Genomic DNA, 25961 nt, shown 5'->3' on the forward strand with positions numbered 1-25961 from the left:
GTTTCACGTCAGTGCCTCGCTTTAAAAGCAAGAGTTTTTTGAATATGTGAATGCAGGTTGCTGGTCTAAAACAAGTGCCACTGCATAGAACTAAAGGCATTTTAATCAATGGTTTGTCAAGCTGCTGAGATTCAGAGTGACACTGATTCAGGTCAGAGACAAAATGTAATATGATTATCAGCAGCAAACTAGTCTAAGCCACAGCTCACTGAAGCCCTAGACGTGTGAATAATGCACTATCAGAATCAAGTTAAGGAGGGTTCACATCACCATAGATCAATAAGTAGTGATCAAATGATTGACTACATGTCAGGCACATCATACTGCCCTTAGGAAAATTCGATTTTACTGGCTTTCCTAAGCTTATGAAAATCAAATAGCCTTTTAAAAAAAAACCTTATAAAAACCGACTAGAAATGAAAATTGTGATATGATTGACTGAAGAGAATTTCAACCCAGTAAATTAGGGTTGAGGCAGCTGGTTTAGAGGAAGAAATTAATCTGATATTTTGCCCCAAAATTCCCATAACTTCTTTAATGATTTTTAATTATCGCTTTGTTTCTGTATTCCTGGTTCTAATTTCCAAAAGAAGGAAGTAATCACATTTGATGAATTCAGAGAATTCAAATTATAAATTCCAATTACTATCTGAACTTGAGGTTCAAATGGTGTTAGTCATCCTGACTCAGTTTATGCACATTTTGGATATATCTTTGCAATATGTACTATGTATACAGGGCAATGCCTGGCCAATCCATCTCAAATGCACATCTCAGGTTCTGACCAGTTTGTGTGTGTGTGGGGGGGGGGGCTTCTTTGTTGGGTTTCTCCCACCCCACCCTCCACTTAAGTATCCTTTTCATCAGACTGTTACCCTCCACATTTTTCAGTTCTTCATACGTTTTTCTGCTTTTCTTCATGTCTGATTTTCAACAGGGGGTACAAAAAAGGGAAATAGGTAAGATGAGAAAGGGGGAAGTCAAAAATAAACGTTTTTTAAAATATAGTGACTGCTCTCAGCCTGGATCTTCCCTTTTCCTTGACAGTTTCTTTAACAGCATTTTATTACCTCATAGGATACCTATATTAAAAGATTGTAAAATGCTCAAATGCTTTGGTAATTGGGTCCTTTTAAGTACTGTAGCTAAGATAGACAGCTAGTCCTTCACCTGCAAAAAAAAGATTTTTTTTTAAAAGCGAGACAATAGTCTTAGCATTATCAAAAGTCAAGGAAAAGGACTTCCTCTTTCTTCTAACTTTGGCAAGCTTACTGAGGACTGGAATTCCTGAAGTGAGTGGTTTTTTTCTTTTTTTAAAAGAGAGCCCCAAAAGCAACCCTAGTGTCCATGCTTCATTTTCCACATAAAATAATAAAACTCAAAATATGTCAATTTTGTTGAAAAGTGAAAGCAATACAAGTAGTTTTCCAGATTAAGTTACCTCTCTCCATCCCCACAGCAAAATGAATTATCTTTGAAATCACTCAAGCCCTTAAACAACAAAAATGTTCCTGAGCAGGAGGAGAGAGCCATCTTGTGGTATTTCAGCAAATAGTAAAGTATGATCAAGAAATGGCTATTTAAAATATCCAGTGACATTCTAGTGTCTCACAACTAGATCTACATTTGTTTTATCTATTAGAGGATAATAACCCATTTAGTGCGTATTATATTACATTCAGAACTCAATATTGCAGTATGTTTCATACTAAAAGTGGCCTCTAGCTATGAACAGAAAACATCTAAAAATAAAACAGTAATATTTTGAACACTTTCAAGTTTAATATGGCCTAACCCACTATGGTGTCACAGAAGACAATGGCTAGGGGAAACAGTTTATTTAGTTTAAGTTTATCTGGATAATGCAGTTGATGGTCTAAAAAGGGCCCTTCAGAAGAGCTGTGCTTAACACTATAATATTTTGTTGTTTCTGTGCAAAAGGTAGCAGATTATACAAAGTTCTGTTGCTTGATTTTCAAAGTCTTGGAGACCTGAATGAAAATTGATTTCCAGACTTAAATTTGTACCTAAATCTAATCATGGTTAAACTGGCAAGTATCAATTCACATATAGGTATGGCTAAGTATCTTCCATCTACTTGTAATATGCAAGAACTGGTTTTCCAGTCTGTTACTGAATTTTGAGGTTACCAGTTACTGTCCCTATGACCCGATAAGCAATATACAATGTACCTGACCAATATATACTTTCCACTATTTAGGAGACAATGCTACAGCCAAAAGCTAGAATGCCCCCTGCCTTGATCTATTTGAAAAGCCTGGCATGCCATGATAGGCTACAATTTGTATTTTTTGTGTTTTCACTCTGAATCAGTTAAGTTGTATCAAAATCAATGTAATCAGTCTCAGATTTGAAACAGGTTATAGATCAGTATGACCAATTCATTTATTTTTAGACCCAAAGGGTTCCAGAGATGGCCACAATCTTCATAATATTCCTGAGTGTAGATATTGCATTTGGTTCTCCGATTTACCACAAATTTGGAAAAGTATGTAAAATCTCCCCTGAAGAGGCACAAATATTCCTTCCAAAACTGTTAAAATTTATGATCATTAAATTGGCTTATATACCTCTCTTTTAGAGAGCAGCATAAGACTCACATTTAGATTGCAGAACAGCACCAAGGTTCCCCACCTTCTCCTGGAGAACACAAACATAAAACTCTGAGGATATGCTTAACTAAGGATCCATACTTTTTTCAGGAGAACAAAATATCAATGAAAATCTGTCCTTCAGCGGCTGCTATCATCACCGAAAATGCTTAGCAATCAATGTTGTTCCATGTGGTTCTGAGAAAAATGGTCTGATGCACAGTTGCAATCTTACTTGTTTAAACACTTTTGCCTAATGTATGTCTGAGAAACCATGAAAAGTTTTTACTTTGTATGAATTAGTCAAAAGCTTAATCCTAAATTCCCCCCACCGGACTTCACTAGTTCATTTATATCAATGCCTCCTGGTGAACCCAGCAAAGAAGTAGTTGTAGAGAGAAACTGTACTTACAGGAGTGCTGCCAACGGAAAAAGTGTTCATGCTGATAGAACTGCTCATCTTGTCAGACGACAAGGAAGGTGGTGATGGACTGCGCTTCTCCAAGTGGTCCTGGTGTGGCAAATCCTGACGCTGTAGATATTTGCGCCATGCTTGTTGAATACTGATTACAATTCAAAATACAAGTGAATATGTATAAACAACAGGTTCTCCATCTAGCACAACTTTGTAAAGTTTGAGGAGACTTTCTCAAGGGGGGAAGCTAGGTGCGTTGTATTAGCAAAAAGGTATCCAATGTTTTTAGCCCTTTTTTGCTTTGTGACTTACTTATGAACAGATAAGCTTTTACTAATATTATTAATAATTTTTCAACATGTATTATGAGAACAGATAACAATCCATAGAGGGTTCTTACATTACCCACTGTCTGTTTGTGGTGTGCTATTGGCTACCTAAGTCAAATGGTATGGTTTCTACTCCTTGATTGGCTAACTGAGACTTTTATAAACAGAGAGGAAACATTCCTGGTGTGAATAGTGGATACTCATATTCATAAACACCCTTGTTCACATGGAAGTTCAAGTATTCACACTCAGAACAGCCACTTACAACCCCAAAAAGCATTCAGAAATATGCTCACAGAGAAGCAAACAATAAAAAGATACCAACATGGTTGACCTAAATAACTATTCAATATAGAGCATTTGCATTAGTCACTCAATTCTAACAAAGAGATTCAATAGACGAGAAATATTCGTGCACTTTAAAAGTGTAACTGGAAACAAGAATTGTTTAGGAATTCTTGGAATTGCAAAAGTGATTAACTCCTTGAAGACTTTAAGATAGTTTAGAATTGTTGATGTAATTAAATAGGTTGTAATAAGTAAACATCTGTCTCATCAGAGAAAAGATGGGCTTCAGAAGCTCATTTGTCAATCTTGCTGCCAGATTATGATACAGACACAATTAGAATATCGGAGGCCAGATCCTGGCCCATACTGAATCCACTTTATGCTGCTGTAGGAGGATAAAAGGGACTTAAGATGGTCTTAAATAAGCAATTGAGGAGTCATCTGGAATGGGGGCATTTTCAGCTGTTACAGAACGAGAGCTCTATGCCACCCCTTCCATGGAGGGAGCATACTGGGGGCATGCCAGGGCACTCCTGGAACATGCTATGGCTCTGTGATTCTTACAACATGTAACTTCCCATAGCTTTTGAGCAGAAAAGGAAAAATATGACCCTATGTGACTATGAGTTATAGTCCATTTCTACTGGATAATTTGTATGATCAGCCTGGGCATTTTCTCACTGCAGTAATTTCTCTGGTTTTTTCAACATATACATCTCTCACTATAATTTTACCTATCCAGGACACCAGCAGGACAGAGTCATACACAACACACCTTAAAAGAACACTAAAGTTCTGATGCAAACTAGCAAAAACTACAGTCAGAAGTTAAGGCTGAACTGGTCTTGGGAACAGAAGCACCACACTGGCAGACTCCTCCTTCCACAGTTACACGAGGAGCTTTTCATTCCAAATTTTCAGCTTGAAACAAATTTATACAGTTCTCATATTAAATTCAGTAATTTATGAGTACCATGTAATGTATACTTGATTTTGGGTGCTAAACAAATACAAACAATAAGACTCTGTTTTCTAAGTGAAATTTTATTTTTAGAGCATGATTTCAAATACTCAGATTCCCCATTCCTAATTATATCTCTGTTGCTGTACTTGTCACCAGATGGCAGTGTGATATCAACTGTGCATTTGTGGGGGGTGGGAAGACAGATTTGTAAGAAATATTAATCATTAAAAATATCTAGAATAGTAATAGCTTTAATGTGAAATATTTGAATGCATGCAAGGTATAATCTATGTACTCCGCAGAAAGTCAGTACTAAATTCTGTTGTCCTAGTCTAACAGGCTATTGATAACATCTTTTAGGTTTAAAACAATGGAGGTTTTCATTTAATTGGGTGTGAAAATTAATAAAACAATCAGTAAAATAACCCCCAGATTTTGATATTACATTAATTTATTTTATGCTCCCCTCCTTTTTCAGTTTTTGATGCACACCAAAGATTTTTTTTTTGATTGACAACATGTAAATGTCACAGAGAAGTTGTCAGGGAGAAGGCTGGGGGCTTTAGGTGCTGAGTACAAAGGCAATTAAGATTTTTGGACCTGAGGAGGTAGACATGGGAGGCACATTGGATTGTGTGATAAGCACATTAGCTGCTTGTGCCTACTAAAATATCCCTTCTATTTTGGCAGGGGAGTGGCCATCGTGGGTGTCTGGTTCAGAGGGAGGGTGTGACCTCTGGTACCTAGGTTCCCTCTCCTTCTCCTTTCCACCTGCCCACAATGCATGCGTGGGTAGGGGTGGGGGAGGCTGGAGTCTCCTCCCCTGCTCACCCACTGGTTAATTCAATGCATGAAGGAGCTGATTGGCTCCACCAAATCTCCCATCCCCTCTGTATTTAAGCATTCCAAGTATCTAGCACCGATTCTTGCCCCTGGATGCTTCCCCACCCACCCTGTCCTGTAGGAGGTATAGGTATGTCACAGCTGGCTTTCCAGGCTTGCTGGAGGTCTAATGAAAACCCCTGATCCTTCCTTAGGATCAGGAAGGAATATTTCCCTCTGAGCAAGATTGGTATCGGATGGTGGGTTTTTGTTCTGTTATTATTGCTTTTATCACAGCATCCTGGAGGTGTGGTAGGTGGAGACAAAGGTAAGGGGGACATCACCTGCAGGGGTGGAGATAACTGAAAGTCCAAAATAGGTATGATGTGTCTAGTGTGAGTAATAGGCTTCAGGGGCCCAGCTCCTGTGAAAAACCTGAGCACAGAAGCCAGGAGCTAGTGGTGGACAGTGACCTCCTCATCTGCCCTCATGCCCACTTGCAAGGGGAAGGTGGTGGGATTCAGCAATGCTCTGAGCCAAACTCATGATTAAGGGTACCAACCCTAGTTCCTTGGTTGAATAGCATGAACCCATTTAACTTCTCACTGGTCAGCCCCCACTTACTGTTAAATTTAATAAATGACCACCTGCTGGTTGAAGTTCATTCTCGTGTCTATGTCTGTGTTCTCTGTCATGCCCTGATCTTTAGGTTTCAGAGTTAACAACCCTTTGAGAAAGATGCCAACAGTTCACCTCTCCCACAGCTATTGTTACCTGCAGACTCAGAAGACATATAAATATTGATTTACATTGGGTTAATATTCTTAAGGATTTATTCACAGGTGTGAGAGCTAGAAACAATTTAAAAAAACAGTGAATACTTAGATTTCAAAGCACAATTCTGTGGCAAGATCTCTGGACATGGAATCTTAGAACACAGAGTGCACTGGGTATAATTTTGCATAGATATGAACATTCAGTTCCCCTACAAATCAGGGCCTACAAGAAATAGTGATGATCAGAGGACCAAAGAAATTACTACCATTTCTAGAAAATCCTGATTTTTGTTCAATAACAGGAGAGGCAGAGAGAAGGTAGTATACCATTTCCTTACTGACAATACATCTTTTTTCAATGTCTAGAGGAGTTCTTAAGTACTGGAGGAGTTCTTAGGTACTAACAAAGGAGCAAAGTGTCTTGTCTACAGTTAGAAAACCAAACAGCTTAATTTATCTTTAATTCCATCCCCATCATGGAATTTTATAGTGGGAGAAAAATGTGAAGGTGGAAAAATGCACACTAGGCAAAAACCTGTTAGATCCCCATAGTTTATTTACCTTTTGCTGCCAGTGTTTTCTATCTTGCGTTCCTTTCTCCTGAACTCCACATTTAGACCCCAGGTCAGCGAAGCACTGAAGTACATGGGAACCCCACTGAAGACAATGGGACTATTCATAATGCTTAAACTTAAGCATGTGCTTAAATGCTTTGTTGGATCAGAGCTTTAGATTAGGAGAAGAAAAAAGGCCTACCTTATTTTCTGGCTATTTGTTCAAATCGCACCAGAACCCGCCTGCCCCTCCCTGCCCCCAAGATTGCAGACCAAACCTCTCAAACATCCACCTCCAAAGAGCTGAAGTTTCTCCCTGCTACCCATTACTTTGCACACTTACAAAGAAACGTGGAAAATATTCACTGGGGAGTAACAGAAAAGGAGGCAGCACTATGTTCCTGTTGTAAATTATTCACAGCCTCACCATACTTTAAATCTCTGTTCCCAGAAACTAAAAAGCAACCACTATATGACTGTGTTTAGAATGTGGGTCAAGGGCGCTACAGACCTTTGTCACTTTGTTCTGGGAGCATTTCCTTAACTTACCTCTCTTCACATCTAATGTCACTTCCCCCCCATTGCCCAGTTTATATCCAATTGAGAAAAATGTAGGGATAGAAACCACAAGCTATGTGAAATAGCCCTTTGTTTATTGTATTTTATGGAGTACCATGCAGTAATGGGTTGCAGGGACTGGCAAGGAAAGACAGCATTTCCAGGATCTACTTTATCATAACTAGAACTGGGGAAAAAATTTTGATCAAATGTTTTTTGTAAAACCAAACACCATATAATTCGATGACATATTTAATAAATTCATATAGATTTTGCTAAATTGTTTTGGTAAAAATATCCACCTAAAATATGGACAAATTAAACATTTCATGTTATTTTTGAAACAAAACTTTTTGATTTTTCAATTCAAAATATTTTTGTTTTGCAATTTCTTTTCATTTTGTTTTAAAAAAAATTTAAAAACATTAAAAAATGCTTGAAATATAGATTAAATATTTTGTTTTGGGTTGAACAAAGTATTTTGTTTGACCTGAAGCAACATTTCCCCCCCCCCCCAATTTTTTGGAATTTCCAGAGAACCAAAATATTTATATTATTTGCACAGCTTTAGTCACAGGATTCTTCTTCCCTATGATTGGTTAGTTTGGGGAAAATTTTCCACCTAAAGCAGGCTATAGAATTTATAGGAGCATAGGCCCTAATCCCAGGAATGAAGCAACCAGCTGGACAAATGCAGCTCTTCAGACCTTCCATGCCAAGACTCCTACCTCTCAGGGACTGTGTGTTCTACCTTCTCCTTGTCATGCTCTTGGGGGTGGGCACTAGTATAGAAAAAAAAATGCACGAATGAAAATTAGATGATATCTCACTATACCCAAATAGTACAACTACCAAATTTTGTGCAACTCCATGTGAGATATTTTATGAAAATTTAATGAGCTTGTGATACTCTGTATCTCAGGAGAAACACCTTACACCCCCATTTTCATTTTTATAAAATGATTGTGTGGTATCCAATGCAAAGTTTGTCATGTTGAGTGTCTTCAGAAGGCTCATGATGCACTGAGCATAGCTGTTACAATAATGTTATAGGTTATAATTTCATGTATGTAGTTATGAGGCTGAAAATGTATCCTCATGGCTTAAAATAAACCCAGGAAAAAACTCTCTAAGAGCAGGGTCTTGCTACCGGGCGTTGAGTTAGGTAGGTGGATGTCTGGAGTAGCTGGAAGGCTGGATACTATTAGGGGGTGCTTTTGGGGATGGCTGGGGTTGGGGAGGTAGACTGCTGTACTGGTAGCTGAGGGTCTGATGGCTGTGATCTCTCTGAGGGTGTGACTGGGGCATGGTCAGGGTGGTTAGGGTCTAGCAGGGAGGCAAGGGTCTGGAGTCAGGCAGACGGTCTGGAGTCTCTCTAGGGCAGTAGGCTGGGGGTTTGGAAGAACCTGGGCCAGTACAGAACCTCCTCTCTTTCTGCACCTCACAGTGAGTCACCAGCCACTCTTCCCCACTCTGGGGCTGTTCTTCCTCCTTCTCTGCTTGGATGCAGCAGGGAGATCAGTCAGGGGAGAGGTAGCCATGAAGTCTGACGACTTGAAGTTTGGCTTCACAGTGGCCGCAGACAGACCTGCAGCACTTGCCCTCAGCTCCACAAAATGTATGATAATCAAGCTGAGTGGCAGGCATGAGTGACAGGGCTGCCAAACACGGGAGTGTCACATGAGATGAGTGGTAGCACTGAGAAAGCCATGCAATCATTGCTGACATGCTTTGGATTATTTCCCAAGACACTGGATGGACTGCTGTATCACATGCTCAGTATGATACCATGCTTCCATCAGAAAGAATGCATAAATGCCAGAGTTTAGGCTCAGATTCTTCTTATTTACAGAGTACAAATAAGTATTAAGTAAAAAAGTATTAAGGGAGACTATGCTAGGCTGGGAAAGACACTTAAGGAAATTGAGGCTCAGGTGATCTTTAGCGGGATCCTTCCTGTTCCTAGAGAAGGGCAACAAAGATGTGACAAGATTATGACTGTCAACAGATGGCTTAGGCAGTGGTGCTATAAGGAGGGCTTTGGGATGTATGGCCACTGGGAGGCATTCACGGACAGAGGTCAGTTCTCTCGGGATGGACTTCATCTGAATAGGGAAGGAAATAGACTCCTAGGATCGAGGCTGGCACAACTGATAAAGAGAGCTTTAAACTAGGAATTGGGGGGAGATGGATGGGAGATGTCCAGAAAATCTCCACGCCAGATTTTAGCATTGAGAGGGAAGAAGATGAAGTAAGAAAGGATACAGCCGTGGGTAGGAGAATGTATATAAGGAGCGAGGGCGGTGTGGATACTAGTCTATACTAGGTTATACTGGCTGTAGAATGACTGTGCCTAATAGGGTACAAAATGTGAGCGAGTCCAAACAGCAAAAATTAAGATGTTTGTACACCAATGCGAGGAGTCTAGGTAACAAAATGGAGGAACTAGAGCTACTGGTGCAGGAAGTGAAACCAGATATTATAGGGATAACAGAAACATGGTGGAATAGTAGTCATGACTGGACTACAGGTATTGAAGGGTATGTGCTCTTTAGGAAAGACAGAAACAAAGGTAAAGGGGGTGGAGTAGCATTGTATATCAATGATGAGGTAGAATGTAAAGAAATAAGAAGCGATGCAATGGATAAGACAGAGTCCGTCTGGGCAAAAATTACATTGGGGAAGAAAACTAGTAAAGCCTCTCCTACGATAGTGCTTGGAGTGTGCTATAGACCTCTGGGATCTAATTTGGATATGGATAGAGCCCTTTTTAATGTCTTTAATAAAGTAAATACTAATGGAAACTGCATGATCATGGGAGACTTTAACTTCCCAGATATAGACTGGAGGACCAGTGCTAGTAATAATAATAGGGCTCAGATTTTCCTAGATGCGATAGCTGATGGATTCCTTCATCAAGTAGTTGCTGAACCGACTAGAGGGGATGCCATTTTAGATTTAATTTTGGTGAGTAGCGAGGACCTCATAGAAGAAATGGTTGTAGGGGACAATCTTGGCTCAAGTGATCATGAGCTAATTCAGTTCAAACTAAATGGAAGGATTAACAAAAATAAATCTGCAACTAGGGTTTTTGATTTCAAAAGGACTGACTTTCAAAAATTAAGGAAATTAGTTAGGGAAGTGGATTGGACTGAAGAACTTATGGATCTAAAGGTAGAGGAGGCCTGCGATTACTTTAAATCAAAGCTGCAGAAGCTATCGGAAGCCTGTATCCCAAGAAAGGGGAAAAAATTCATAGGAAGGAGTTGTAGACCAAGCTGGATGAGCAAGCATCTTAGAGAGGTGATTAAGAAAAAGCAGAAAGCATACAGGGAGTGGAAGATGGGAGGGATCAGCAAGGAAAGCTACCTAATTGAGGTCAGAACATGTAGGGATAAAGTGAGACAGACTAAAAGTCGAGTAGAGTTGGACCTTGCAAAGGGAATTAAAACCAATAGTAAAAGGTTCTATAGCCATATAAATAAGAAGAAAACTAAGAAGGAAGAAGTGGGGCCGCTTAACACTGAGGATGGAGTGGAGGTTAAAGATAATCTAGGCATGGCCCAATATCTAAACAAATACTTTGCCTCAGTCTTTAATAAGGCTAAAGAGGATCTTGGGGATAATGGTAGCATGACAAATGGAAAGGAGGATATAGAGGTAGATATTACCATATCAGAGGTAGAAGCGAAACTGAAACAGCTTAATGGGACTAAATCGGGGGGCCCAGATAATCTTCATCCAAGAATATTAAAGGAATTGGCACCTGAAATTGCAAGCCCATTAGCAAGAATTTGTAATGAATCTGTAAACTCAGGAATAGTACTGAATGATTGGAGAATTGCTAATATAGTTCCTATTTTTAAGAAAGGAAAAAAAAGTGATCCGGGTAACTACAGGCCAGTTAGTTTGACATCTGTAGTATGCAAGGTCCTGGAAAAAATTTTGAAGGAGAAATTAGTTAAGGACATTGAAGTCAATGGTAAATGGGACAAAATACAACATGGTTTTACAAAAGGTAGATCGTGCCAAACCAACCTAATCTCCTTTTTTGAAAAAGTAACAGATTTTTTAGATAAAGGAAATGCAGTGGATCTAATTTACCTAGATTTCAGTAAGGCATTTGATACTGTGCCACATGGGGAATTATTAGTTAAATTGGAGAAGATGGGGATCAATATGAACATCAAAAGGTGGATAAGGAATTGGTTAAAGGGGAGACTGCAACGGGTCCTACTGAAAGGCGAACTGTCAGGTTGGAGGGAGGTTACCAGTGGAGTTCCTCAGGGATCGGTTTTGGGACCAATCTTATTTAATCTTTTTATTACTGACCTTGGCACAAAAAGTGGGAGTGTGCTAATAAAGTTGCAGATGATACAAAGCTGGGAGGTATTGCCAATTCGGAGAAGGATCGGGATATTATACAGGAGGATCTGGATGACCTTGTAAACTGGAGTAATAGTAATAGGATGAAATTTAATAGTGAGAAGTGTAAGGTTATGCATTTAGGGATTAATAACAAGAATTTTAGTTATAAATCGGACACGCATCAATTAGAAGTAAAAGAAGAGGAGAAGGACCTTGGAGCATTGGTTGATCATAGGATGACTATGAGCTGCCAATGTGATATGGCTGTGAAAAAAGCTAATGCGGTTTTGGGATGCATCAGGAGAGGCATTTCCAGTAGGGATAAGGAGGTTTTAGTACCATTATACAAGGCACTGGTGAGACCTCACCTAGAATATTGTGTGCAGTTCTGGTATCCCATGTTTAAAAAGGATGAATTCAAACTGGAGCAGGTACAGAGAAGGGCTACTAGGATGATCCGAGGAATGGAAAACTTGTCTTATGAAAGGAGACTTAAGGAGCTTGGCTTGTTTAGCCTAACTAAAAGAAGGTTGAGGGGAGATATGATTGCTCTCTATAAATATATCAGAGGGATAAATATAGGAGAGGGAGAGGAATTATTTAAGCTCAGCACCAATGTGGACACAAGAACAAATGGGTATAAACTGGCCATCAGGAAGTTTAGACTTGAAATCAGACGAAGGTTTTTAACCATCAGAGGAGTGAAGTTTTGGAATAACCTTCCAAGGGAAGCAGTGGGGGCAAAAGATCTATCTGGCTTTAAGATTCTACTCGATAAGTTTATGGAGGAGATGGTATGATGGGATAATGGGATTTTGGTAAGTAATTGTTCTTTAAATATTCAGGGTAAATAGGCCAAATCCCCTGAGATGGGATATTAGATGGATGGGATCTGAGTTACTATAGAAAATTCTTTCCTGGGTATCTGGCTGGTGAATCTTGCCCATATGCTCGGGGTTTGGCTGATTGCCATATTTGGGGTCAGGAAGGAATTTTCCTCCAGGGCAGATTGGAGAGGCCCTGGAGGTTTTTCACCTTCCTCTGTAGCATGGGGCATGGTTGACTTGAGGGAGGCTTCTCTGCTCCTTGAAGTCTTTGAACCATGATTTAAGGACTTCAATAGCTCAGACATGGGTGAGGTTTTTCATAGGAGTGGGTGGGTGAGATTCTGTGGCCTGCGCTGTGCAGGAGGTCGGACTAGATGATCAGAATGGTCCCTTCTGACCTTAGTATCTATGAATCTATGAATCTAAAATACTTAAAGGTGCAGTATTATATTTAGATTTTTGACCATCCACTTGTTCTACAAATTCCATCTGCAATTCTCCCATACTTCCATATTTATTCATTTTTGTCTGTTTATACAGCACTCCAAATTAATATTAAGCCTAGTGTGTCTTCTGTTTATTTTCTCCTTCCCCCTGAATTGTCCAGGATGTTGCAATTTTCATGGGTCACATTATTTTTCATCTCTACACCTAAGACAGTCTCATCAATTCGTCATTTTCTATAGTCTTCTGTGTTACTCCCCAGTAAACCTTTCCACCACCTATTTCCAGGTGCAAGTCTTAAGATAATGGAGTCCAAATTGCAAAAGAAATGGTTCATTTCAAGAGAAAATGTCTTCTAAAAATGAAGACATACTCATTATTTTTGTTAGAACAAAGAAATCCTCCTGGTCTCATTTGTAACTGGGTGCAGTCACAAATGGGGGGCAGTGACCCTAAAACAAGAGGCATTTTGAATAATCCATTAGCCATGGTGTTAGAGCCTGATAAGTTCCCATTTTAGTCAATGGGCAACTTTCCTTAGAGTCCCAATGTGACACACTGTACTTCAAAGTAGCTCCCTGGAACCCCATATTCACCACGGTGATACAATTATGATATGTTCCATACAATGCATGCCTTGTGAGATATCATTTAAGAAGTCTTGATCTGTTGAACCTTAATATCCTGTTGAATTGCATGTGTTATTACTGTATGTGAAGTTATGAAGTATTGCTATATGTACTTGTGAAGGAGCAGAGAGACTGCAGCCAGGCACAGCAGGGGTTAAAGAACACCTATGGGTTCAACTAGCCCTGCCCCGTTATACCTGCAGCCAATGCCAGGCCTGGAGGAAGAAAAAAAGGGAGTCTGGCAGAAGTTCTCTGTATGCCTGCCTGAAGGCACAGACAGCAACCTGCTGCCAGTGCAGCCACTGGAGGCAAGTAAATTTTCCTCTGCCAAGGGGAACCTACAGATAAGCCCCAACTGTGGGGCAACTGGACTAGCAGGGCCATGCCCCAAACGAAAAGGACTTGCATAGGGAACAGGCCAGGAAAACAGGCCCTGAACACCCACTCACGGCTGGGAGAAAGTCCCATCTCCCCTGTTTAGGGGTTGAGTGATACAGGACACTGGGCCAGGACCTGAGGGACAAGGAGGGGTCAAGTCCCCCTATATCCCCCAACCAACGATCTAGCCACTAGGCTACCCGGCCACTGAGGGCCCTATCGGTACTACTGAAAAATGTTGTGAGGTTGGGAAACACCCACAGTCAGCCTTTCAAGAAGGCCAAAGGAGCACCCATTACTGGTCAGATGGGTGTTGGTGGTCCTTCAATAAAACAATCCACTCTCCCAGAAGCTCCTTACAGAAGGCATGTACACAATGGAGGCTGCTTTACCAAAGGGGACTGACTGACCCCTGCGTCACAACGAGGATCTTTCTAGCAGCTGGAAGAAGGCATTAAAAGAGACAGTGACATCATCACTTGTCCCCCTCCCCTCATCTCAACATCTGGAAGAACGTCTGGAAGAAAAAGACTTTGAAGTGGGGAAGTTTGGTCCCAGGTTGGAAGGGCTCCAGTCTATGCATTGAGGAAACGTAAGCTGCCTGTGCCATTTGTTAGAATGAGACACTGCTTGATTTAAATTTTGCGAAACCTATTGAAGTTAGAACTTAAGAAACAAAAATAAATTGAGTTTAAGTAACCAACTCTGATCTCTATATCAGCTAGTTATCACTTAAAATCTATCTTTCTATTGTTAACAAAAATGTTTTATATTTTACCTAAAATTGTGATGTGCTTGAGGAATCTTAGCTCACACTACACAGCCTAGTGCAGGGGTCTCAAACTCAAGTGACCATGAGGGCCATATCACTGACACCCCCCATCACTGCCCCCACTCCACCCCTTCCATGAGGCCCCGCCTCTTCCGACCCCTTCCCCGAAGTCCCCACCCCAATCCACCCCTTCCTGCCCCCCAGGGGGAGCAAGAAGGGTGCAGGGTGTGGCGGGGGCTCAGAGCAGGGAGTTGAGGTGCAGGGTACAGCAGGGGATTGGTGTGCAGCCAGGGGGCTCAGGGCAGGGGGCTGGGGTGCAGGATGCAGGAGGGGCTCGGGGTGCGGACTCCGGCCTGGTGCTGCTTACCTAGAGCGGCTCTGGGGTGGCAGCAGCGCGCACCGGGGCCAGGGCAGGATCCAGCCTGCGGGCTCTAGTTTGCCCACTTCTGGCCTGAAGGTAGGCCGGGGGGGGGTGCGGGCGGGCACGGGCTGCTTGGCTGGCCGCAGAAAATAGCCCTGCGGGCTGTATGCAGCCTGCGGGCCGTGTGTTTGAGACTCCTGGCCTAGTGTATGTCCATTCTACACTGATGGAGTGGCAAATGAGCTTATACTGACCAGTGCAAGATGTTGCAGTTCAGGGGTGCGAGGGTGGGGAGCATCGGGGAATTGGCTGAAGCCTCCCTATTGATGGTTCATGAATAACTCAGTTGGGTGTGTCCCTGCCTGTGGATGGCTGTGTAAGTGCAGTGCCTACCAGAGGCTTGTGACTTGACATTAGCATCACAGCGTGGGGGACAACCCACGTTGGTGGGTTTGGAGGGCTCAGCAGTCCCACAGTCCAGGTTACACCCCAGGGAAGCTGTGACACCCAGATCTGGGTTAGGCCCAAAATAGTGTCCATTATGGCATCATCAGTCTGTAGATACTTTGGAAGTAAACACCTAAGTACATTTGTTTTGATTTTATACAATGATTTGGAAAATGTTTAGAGAATCTACTAAGACTTCAAAACCTGTGTGTTACTGAAGTAGTTAAAAATTATGATTTAAAATTTGTGACTTCACCCATGAAACATTTATATCTTGTTCACTTCAATCAGTTTTATGGTTTAATGCATTACGTTTATATAGAGATGCACTTATCCGTAACACACTTTCCATTTTCAATAAAGAGAGGATATTAAATTTTCCACACATAACTATCTTCTAGAAAATTCTCTGAAAATATATATATTATTGAACCTAGTCAATATTTGCATCACTAAATGACACTGACTGGATTTTAATTTGAAAACTTATGTCCCATTAATATTTTAATATTGTATTAATATTTTAATATCTTAAAAACATTTCAGCTTTGCTTTCCAGCAGAAAGTGAAATTCAGTGTGAAATGTAGTTATGAATAATGTTCTTTAAGTAAACTTGCATTGTATCTTGGAAGTCAGATAAAAGGTTGAGTGAGGCTACTTGAGGCAACTTAAATTTAAGGACCTAAGTTTTCTAAGGTTTCAAAAATGCTACAAGGGGCCTTCTTCCCTGTCTCTGTTTTCTCTTTCCCTCTAGGGATGTACAAATTCCCTTTACATAGAGTTATCAGGCAGGTTCTGAATGTAAAATGGGTGCAATTGTAACAAGTACAGCATTAAGGCCCCAGTTCAGCAGAGCCACTCATGTGCTTAAGTTATTCATGTGCTTAATTACCTTGCTAAACTGAGGCCTCAGAGATTTTTTCCTATTTAAAGCTACTTAGAAATCCAAGACAAACACTATATAAATTCAGCTCCACAGAAGTTTAACAGTCTCAGCTGTATTGCTGAATCATTTAAACATCTTATATTACTTACATTTTCACTTTTGATTCCAGGGGCTGTAAGTTGATAGGATATTTTTCGATATTATTGTCCGCATCCATAGCAATCTGATGGCTATAAAAAATGTTTTAATCTATTTCAGCTGACATTTTTATAATCACTATGAAACTATATTCAGACATTTTTATGTGTACATAGCAGAGCTACTTATTTAAAAATGCCCCCGGAGAGGTGGTGGTGGTGCGGGGGGGAAACACAGCATCAACCCAACTTAGAAGGGTAACCAAAAAACATTTTTGAATTCCAAATTACAATCCCTATCCTGCAATCAGATGCATGCAGATTTCAAGCTTCAACACTAGAATTTTCTGTTTCAGATGCTACAGCACCAGAGACAGATATGCCCAGTGAAGAAACTGATGGACATAAAAACCAGTGACAAGTATAACATATTCCTGATAATTAACTTCCATCCCAGAGACTATACTTGAAAAGCTAGCAAGTAAAATGGAAATACTAGAAACCAAATTAATTACAGTAGTAAGTCATGCAAGAATAAGGAGAGAGATTCTTATCAACAGAAGTTGACAAAGGAATTTATGCTGCAAAGTGTGATAAAGTTAAGAAAACCAAAAAAAAATGCTGGAAGATAAAACTGAAGATCTCAAGAACAGACGTGAACTCACACAATGAGGACATTGGCTAGGATGGGACTAATTGCATGAGCGAGGACACTGCGCATGAGAGTTCACAAGACAAACTCCACAAGTGTGAAATCCATTTTTATTTTGAGACTTTGACAACCAATTACATCATTTAACCAGTAGAAGTTTTCAGAAGTTATCCTCCCTTAAGCAAAAATCAGCAAATTATTTAGGGGTGAGATATAAAGCCAAAAAAATTCTTCGGTATCTCTCCAAGTGGAATATAAAACGTGCACACACAAAAACCCAAACAAACAAAACCTCTGCAAGCATCCCTCAGAAGGCAATACTTACAGATCAAACTTATAAAAGAGTGCATATTTAAAGCAAGTGATTACTCTTTGCTATGTCTCCTTTTGTGTTTTGCTATTCTACTTTGTACAGCTCAAACACCTACTCCCAATATTGTCAGTCCTGACAATAGTTGTAGCATGTTCAAACATTATAGTTACTTCTTTCAAACTATCTTGTCCCGTGCACTAATCATTATACTAAAAAAATATTGCTTGATTACAGCATTAATTAATATTACCACAATTTTTACTATATTATGAGAAAATGCTATGCAAACCACTCCAAAATCTTTTCATACGTACCTTTCAAGTAAATATTTGTCATCACTAAGTTGTTCTAAGGTATGCGGCAGCCTTTTGGGTTCTTCCTGCAAGGAAAGAAATAATAGATTTCAACACACTGACTTTATTATTAATTATTATTATTATTTATTAACAAACATTTATATTACAGCAGTGCCTCAGGCCTCACGCAAATCAGGATATAGACACTGTAGAAACATATAGTAAACAGCAGTCCCTGCCCCAGTCTTTATTTAAACACCTATTCTTAGATTTCTAACCACATTTATTTATCTCAAAGTACCTTTCAAAGGAGGTCAGTATCATTATCACTAGCTATCCATAGGGAAACTGAGGCGCAGAGGTGAAATGACTTGCCCAAGATCACGCAGCTTTGCACACACGAGAGCACACATATGTTTCTATTTACAAATACATCCAAAGGTACTTCAATAAGTGAGCAAAATAGACAGAATCACCACCTCCAATGAATTGTATACCTCAAGCCTCAAGGCATTCCAAAGGCCAAATTCATAACAGCTAAAGGCAGTCGCCCATATATTATCTTAGCCTATACTTCACAATAACCAACAGCTAGCTACAGAAAGTATCACATACTATAATGGCCAGGGTCACAGAATCAACAGCTCTGATAAATACACACGCCCAAAGCGTGCACAACATAATGTCAAAACAAAACAAGACTCCCCACACGTACCTCAATGAAACAGTTTATCGGAAATCCCCTTTAACTCCCTCAAACCTGGAGAATCTTAGTCAGCTTTGAAAGAGTTTAAGCTTTAGCAGATATTTCTTGCACAAATTGGAGGGCCCCCCCCCATTTTCTTTTAAAAGCCATCTCTTCCCTCACTGTGTTGTGTTTTTATTCTGTATGTATAAAAGAATACTAGGACACTGAATGCTCCCTTCATAATCCAGTATTTGGGAAACTTTGGGCTTGTTACGTGAGCACCTAATTTAGAATTTGGAATTTTCCCCCAGCCTGGATGAAATGGTTTAATTACTACTCCAGCATGTTTCAGAGTAGCAGCCGTGTTAGTCTGTATTCGCAAAAAGAAAAGCAGTACTTGTGGCACCTTAGAGTAACAAATTTATTAGAGCATAAGCTTTCGTGAGCTACAGCTCACTTCATCGGATGCATCCGATGAAGTGAGCTGTAGCTCACGAAAGCTTATGCTCTAATAAATTTGTTAGTCTCTAAGGTGCCACAAGTACTGCTTTTCTTTTTACTCCAGCATGGTATGTTTTGTAATCCAAAACAAACCCCTAAGGGCAACTGAGAGGAAAACAGTAAATTCTTCAACATGTCCAGGACTTTCCCTGAAAAATAGGTACTGAACCTGCAAAAACTAGTCTGAGGATATGTTCCTATTGTTGTGTACTTATCTTTTCTGATTAAGAAAAAGTAGGTATGGACAAAAAACTGCCAAGAGTTCTCACTTTCAGCCATTTCCTTTTGTTCTACCACTGAACAATGCTAAGATCTCATAATTAAGGGAATCATTAGCTGGGAGTTTAAGCCCAACATCTTTACCGTGGTGTCAGCATTAGTCCCTGTTTTTCATAGAGGAAATTCCTGAGATTTCTCTTAGTAAAAACATGTCAGGGATTGTTTAAATCCCAACATGGCTCAGTCCACCTCCCATTCCAGTTAATAGGAGTTTTCCCAGTGAATTCAATAGCAGTTCAATCTACCCCTTAAATCACAGCACTGAGCTACTGTTTGAGAAGCAGAAACTGAATCTGGTTGGCAGGTTTTTATTGTCCAAAAGGCATGACAAAAGGAAAAAGTCCACTTACATTTTTAAAATTCCTTCATTTTTAATAAAACCAATGGTAACCAGTGAGAAAATTGGTTTACAAATATGACTCAAAGCATAAATCTGAGTAACAATGAATTGCTGAATAAGGTTTAAGGCAGCTCAGGACAGGGCTATTGGTGACCAAGGTCCCCCTAGAAAAGCAATCCAAAGCACCTATAGGTTCTAGACTGGAATACAGCCATATTCCTTTACTCCACCCTGACAGGGAATGAAATCTCAGAACATATTGCAAAAAGATTCCCTAACACACCAAACACTGCTTTCTCACAATGAAAGGGATACAGAGATGACTATTAGTCAACTCCCATAAAGAAATAGAGTTAATCTATCTACATCCAACAGTGCATAGAAATTCTAGGGTGCAGCATGGATATTGAGTATTTGTATTACAGTACAGACCAAGAGGCCCCAATCACTGATTTGGAGGCAGAGTGGAGGAGCGGCTCATTGTGCTAAGCACTGTACAGGTGTGTAGTACAAAGAGAGTCCCTGCTGAAACAGTTTACAATCCTGGATAATGACAAGATGCTACAGATGGATGAAACAAACAGGGATGTGTGAAAACTAAGACAGACCCATAGGAGCATGTTTTCATATAGACTAACTTTGTATACAACAAAGCTCACTACCAGTCTTGCCATTAGTAACTGGCAGGTTTCTGTAGGCTTCATGGCAGAACTGAGTCTTAACAAGAGATCTGAAGGACGATAAAATGTCAGTTTTACTTTTAAAAAAAAGAAAAGTAATACTTGTGGCACCTTAAAGACTAAGAAATTTATTTGAGCATAAGCTTTCGTGAGCTACCGCTCACTGTAGCTCACGAAAGCTTATGCTCAAATAAATTTCTTAGTCTCTAAGGTGCCACAAGTACTCCTTTTCTTTTTGCGAATACAGACTAACACGGCTGCTACTCTGAAACCTGTCATTATGCAGTTTTACTTTTGTTTTCCTGGGAAATTTTGGTCATGAGGGGTGGACTGGAAAAGAGTGTGGAGTTTTGTGGTAGAAGGAGTTTGCCTCTTCTGTTGCTTGTGGTGAAAGGGCTTCATCCAACGCAATTTTTATGTTTCTGAGTGATGGTTCCAGCCATTAGAAGTCTTCAGTGGGAACTTCTTAGAGGATACAACTAATGTCATGGGGCTCCCATTTGTCCCTCTTGCAGTGGGTTCTCTGATTCTTTCACTGGGGGGTGAGTACTTTATGCAACTGCTTGCACACTCCTCTTTGGGGAGATGGATGTGGCCTATTGCCCCCTTTGCATGGTGAGACCTTCTTCCCAGACAGCTAAATGCAACCAATGTTTGTGATCTACTCTGGGCAAAGCAAGTTCCAGTGTCCGGAGTCTCTATTGACCTGCTCGTCATTAAACAAACAAATAAATTAAATAACGTATTTTACCCCCATAATATAAAGTTATTAAAAACATGACTATTCAAAAACAGCAGAACTACTCCATCTGCAGCTTCATGTGTCTTGCAGTTTGTTTTTGTGAATTAATCTCTTGATAATCCAATATACGTACAGCACTTGAAGGCCATTCAAGAAGTCAACATATGGTTTCATGTCATCTCTTAACTCATTAATTTCAGAATAATAAAAAAAAAACTAAAAAAAGAAGCCAATGAGGGTCAAGCAAGGATTTTAAGTGAATTACCTCTCCTGCTAGCACAGATGATTTTCTCAAGGTCAGGAAGGTTAAAGTAATTAAAAAGACAAAAATGAGGAAATTTGCGTTATATAGACCCCTTCTGTATCTTAGCTGATCTGAGGATAAATTAAACGTTTTGGTTTGCAGTAAAACCATTTCCATATTTATTAACACAACAGCTCAACCATCCATATGCTTTGCCTTCTCAAATAAACCCTATATTGTGGAACAGAGGAATTTTAGATGGCACTTTTTAATCTTATACAAGAGTGCCTAATAGTGTGCTGCATAACATTAAACAAGATCAATCAGTAGCTGATATACAACTTTCATTTCCTGGTGGCCTTGGAAGCACTATTATGCATAAAATATACTTTTGCAGTAAAGTAGATTTGTTAAAATGGCAAGTTTTTTGCCCCAAATTTTCCCACTCTGGATCTCTAATTGTAATAATCACTATTGTTGACATACAGTAAGTGCTAAATTGCTGTGCAAGGTTTAGAAAAGTTTACTTTTTCCTACTACTTAGCCAGCAATTTAAACTGGCCCAACCATGAAACGTCTGTTTTATTCTTATCTTCTATTTCTACTCTCCTACAAGATTATCCTTTTCTCATGTGATATAATTAGAAACTCCCTCAAAATAGCCTGTCTCTGAAGTACGATTGAACCTAAAAGATAACCTTTTAGTTTCCTGAATCACTCCATTGGTCATTTTGTTTTCAGTATATCCCAGAGCATCGCAAGGTAATTTAGAATGTGAAAACAATTTGTGATTGACTTTATATATTGCCATGGGTGACAAAACCTGCATTACTTACATAAATTATTTTTGGTGTTTGACATCATTTTATATTAACCTCCGGGTGAAGACAAACTGAAAAAATTGGTTGTGACATTTTTGACCATTCAATCATTCAATTAAATATCATTGAACATTCTTTATGGAAGCTGTAATAAGGCAACTACAAAAGGGGTGAGTAATGTTTGTATAATTTGGAAAAGTAGAAGACATAAAATCTATACTAATTTCAGTTTTGTGTCATTAAACATGAAGTATTGATTATTGCTCCTTGCAACAAAATTTATGAAGCTAGCTATGTTGTTGTGTCCACATAAAGTGATTCTGATGTTTTGCCCTCAAACCCAAGTGCTATAAATGATGGGTTACAGTGACAGCTGGGTTGCTGTTGTTCCAATTCACAGCCTTAGGAGATACATTTCATAGATTACACCAGGAGTGACCCAGCTGCAAACTCTAACTTCAGAAAATTAAATTGGAAGAGATCCAGACTTCTGTTGGAATACACAGACTTACAATGCCTCTATAAACCTTGTTATAATGTAAGGCTACTATAACATTTACTGGTTTCAGAGTAGCAGCCATGTTAGTCTGTATTCGCAAAAAGAAAAGGAGTACTTGTGGCACCTTAGAGAATAACAAATTTATTAGAGCATAAGCTTTCGTGAGCTACAGCTCACTTCATCGGATGCATTTGGTGGAAAAAACAGAGGGGAGATTTATATACACACACAGAGAACATGAAACAATGGGTTTATCATACACACTGTAAGGAGAGTGATCACTTAAGATAAGCCATCACCAGCAGCAGGGGGGGGAAAGGAGGAAAACCTTTCATGATGACAAGCAAGGTAGGCTATTTCCAGCAGTTAACAAGAATATCAGAGGAACAGTGGGGGGTGGGGGGGAGAAATAACATGGGGAAATAGTTTTACTTTGTGTAATGACTCATCCATTCCCAGTCTCTATTCAAGCCTAAGTTAATTGTATCCAGTTTGCAAATTAATTCCAATTCAGCAGTCTCTCGTTGGAGTCTGTTTTTGAAGCTTTTTTGTTGAAGTATAGCCACTCTTAGGTCTGTGATCGAGTGACCAGAGAGATTGAAGTGTTCTCCAACTGGTTTTTGAATGTTATAATTCTTGACATCTGATTTGTGTCCGTTCATTCTTTTACGTAGAGACTGTCCAGTTTGACCAATGTACATGGCAGAGGGGCATTGCTGGCACATGATGGCATATATCACATTGGTAGATGTGCAGGTGAACGAGCCTCTGATAGTGTGGCTGATGTGATTAGGCCCTATGATGGTATCCCCTGAATAGATATGTGGACAGAGTTGGCAACGGGCTTTGTTGCAAGGATAGGTTTTCTGGGTTAGTGGTTCTGTTGTGTGGTGTGTGGTTGCTGGTAAGTATTTGCTTCAGATTGGGGGGCTGTCTGTAAGCAAGGACTGGTCTGTCTCCCAAGATCTGTGAGAGTGATGGGTCGTCCTTCAGGATAGGTTGTAGATCCTTGATGATGCGTTGGAGAGGTTTTAGTTGGGGGCTGAAGGTGAGGGCTAGTGGCGTTCTGTTATTTTCTTTGTTGGGCCTGTCTTGTAGTAGGTGACTTCTGGGTACTCTTCTGGCTCTGTCAATCTGTTTCTTCACTTCAGCAGGTGGGTATTGTAGTTGTAGGAATGCATGATAGAGATCTTGTAGGTGTTTGTCTCTGTCTGAGGGGTTGGAGCAAATGCGGTTATATCGTAGAGCTTGGCTGTAGACAATGGATCGTGTGGTATGATCTGGATGAAAGCTAGAGGCATGTAGGTAGGAAAAGCAGTCAGTAGGTTTCCGATATAGGGTGGTGTTTATGTGACCATCGCTTATTAGCACCCTAGTGTCCAGGAAGTGGATCTCTTGTGTGGACTGGTCCAGGCTGAGGTTGATGGTGGGATGGAAATTGTTGAAATCATGGTGGAATTCCTCCAGGGTTTCTTTTCCATGGGTCCAGATGATGAAGATGTCATCAATGTAGCGCAAGTAGAGTAGGGGCATTAGGGGACGAGAGCTGAGGAAGCGTTGTTCTAAGTCAGCCATAAAAATGTTGGCATACTGTCGGGCCATGCGGATACGCATGGCAGTGCCGCTGATTTGAAGGTACATTGTCCCCAAATGTGAAATAGTTATGGGTGAGGACAAAGTCACAAAGTTCAACCACCAGGTTAGCCGTGACAGTATCGGGGATACTGTTCCTGATGGCTTGTAGTCCATCTTTGTGTGAAATGTTGGTGTAGAGGGCTTCTACATCCATAGTGGCTAGGATGGTGTTTTTAGGAAGATCACCAATGGACTGTAGTTTCCTCAGGAAGTCAGTGGTGTCTCGAAGATAGCTGGGAGTGCTGGTAACGAAGGGCCTGAGGAGGGAGTCTACATAGCCAGACAATCCTGCTGTCAAGGTGCCAATGCCTGAGATGATGGGGCGTCCAGGATTTTCAGGTTTATGGATCTTGGGTAGCAGATCTACTTGCGCTACATTGATGACATCTTCATCATCTGGACCCATGGAAAAGAAGCCCTGGAGGAATTCCACCAGGATTTCAACAATTTCCATCCCACCATCAACCTCAGCCTGGACCAGTCCACACAAGAGATCCACTTCCTGGACACTACGGTGCTAATAAGCGATGGTCACATAAACACCACCCTATATCGGAAACCTACTGACCGCTATTCCTACCTACATGCCTCTAGCTTTCATCCAGATCATACCACTCGATCCATTGTCTACAGCCAAGCTCTACGATATAACCACATTTGCTCCAACCCCTCAGACAGAGACAAACACCTACAAGATCTCTATCATGCATTCCTACAACTACAATACCCACCTGCTGAAGTGAAGAAATAGATTGACAGAGCCAGAAGAGTACCCAGAAGTCACCTACTACAGGACAGGCCCAACAAAGAAAATAACAGAACGCCACTAGCTGTCACCTTCAGCCCCCAACTAAAACCTCTCCAATGCATCATCAAGGATCTACAACCTATCCTGAAGGACGACCCATCACTCTCACAGATCTTGGGAGACAGACCAGTCCTTGCTTACAGACAGCCCCCCAATCTGAAGCAAATACTCACCAGCAACCACACACCACACAACAGAACCACTAACCCAGGAACCTATCCTTGCAACAAAGCCCGTTGCCAACTCTGTCCACATATTTATTCAGGGGATACCATCATAGGGCCTAATCACATCAGCCACACTATCAGAGGCTCGTTCACCTGCGCGTCTACCAATGTGATATATGCCATCATGTGCCAGCAATGCCCCTCTGCCATGTACATTGGCGAAACTGGACAGTCTCTATGTAAAAGAATGAACGGACACAAATCAGACATCAAGAATTATAACATTCAAAAACCAGTTGGAGAACACTTCAATCTCTCTGGTCACTCGATTACAGACCTAAGAGTGGCTATCCTTCAACAAAAAAGCTTCAAAAACAGACTCCAATGAGAGACTGCTGAATTGGAATTAATTTGCAAACTGGATACAATTAACTTAGGCTTGAATAGAGACTGGGAATGGATGAGTCATTACACAAAGTAAAACTATTTCCCCATGTTATTTCTCCCACCCACCCCACCCCACCCCCCACTGTTCCTCAGATATTCTTGTTAACTGCTGGAATTAGCCTACCTTGCTTGTCACCATGAAAGGTTCTCCTCCTTCCCCCCCCCCCCGCTGCTGGTGATGGCTTATCTTAAGTGATCACTCTCCTTACAGTGTGTATGATAAACCCATTGTTTCATGTTCTCTGTGTGTGTATATAAATCTCCCCTCTGTTTTTTCCACC

General features: G+C 40.5%; 1 protein-coding gene across 4 annotated transcripts in view; it reads right to left on the minus strand.

Annotated features, from left to right (window-relative positions):
• Positions 1-25961, minus strand: part of IQCJ (IQ motif containing J) — a 313719-nt gene that overhangs the window by 260080 nt on the left and 27678 nt on the right. For 2 of the 4 annotated variants that reach the window (XM_043491912.1, XM_043491913.1), the window contains exons 2-5: positions 17848-17912; positions 16581-16661; positions 8047-8100; positions 3025-3175 (exon numbers count right to left, since the gene is read on the minus strand). In XM_043491912.1, coding sequence (XP_043347847.1) covers positions 3025-3175; positions 8047-8100; positions 16581-16661; positions 17848-17912 — 351 coding nt within the window. Of the gene's footprint in view, positions 1-3015; positions 3176-8046; positions 8101-16580; positions 16662-17847; positions 17913-25961 lie in introns of all 4 variants that reach the window. The other 2 variants (XM_043491914.1, XM_043491911.1) reach the window with 2 other exon arrangements.

The sequence above is a fragment of the Dermochelys coriacea genome, chromosome 9 (assembly GCF_009764565.3).
Source record: "Dermochelys coriacea isolate rDerCor1 chromosome 9, rDerCor1.pri.v4, whole genome shotgun sequence".
NCBI classification, from domain to species: domain Eukaryota; kingdom Metazoa; phylum Chordata; order Testudines; family Dermochelyidae; genus Dermochelys; species Dermochelys coriacea.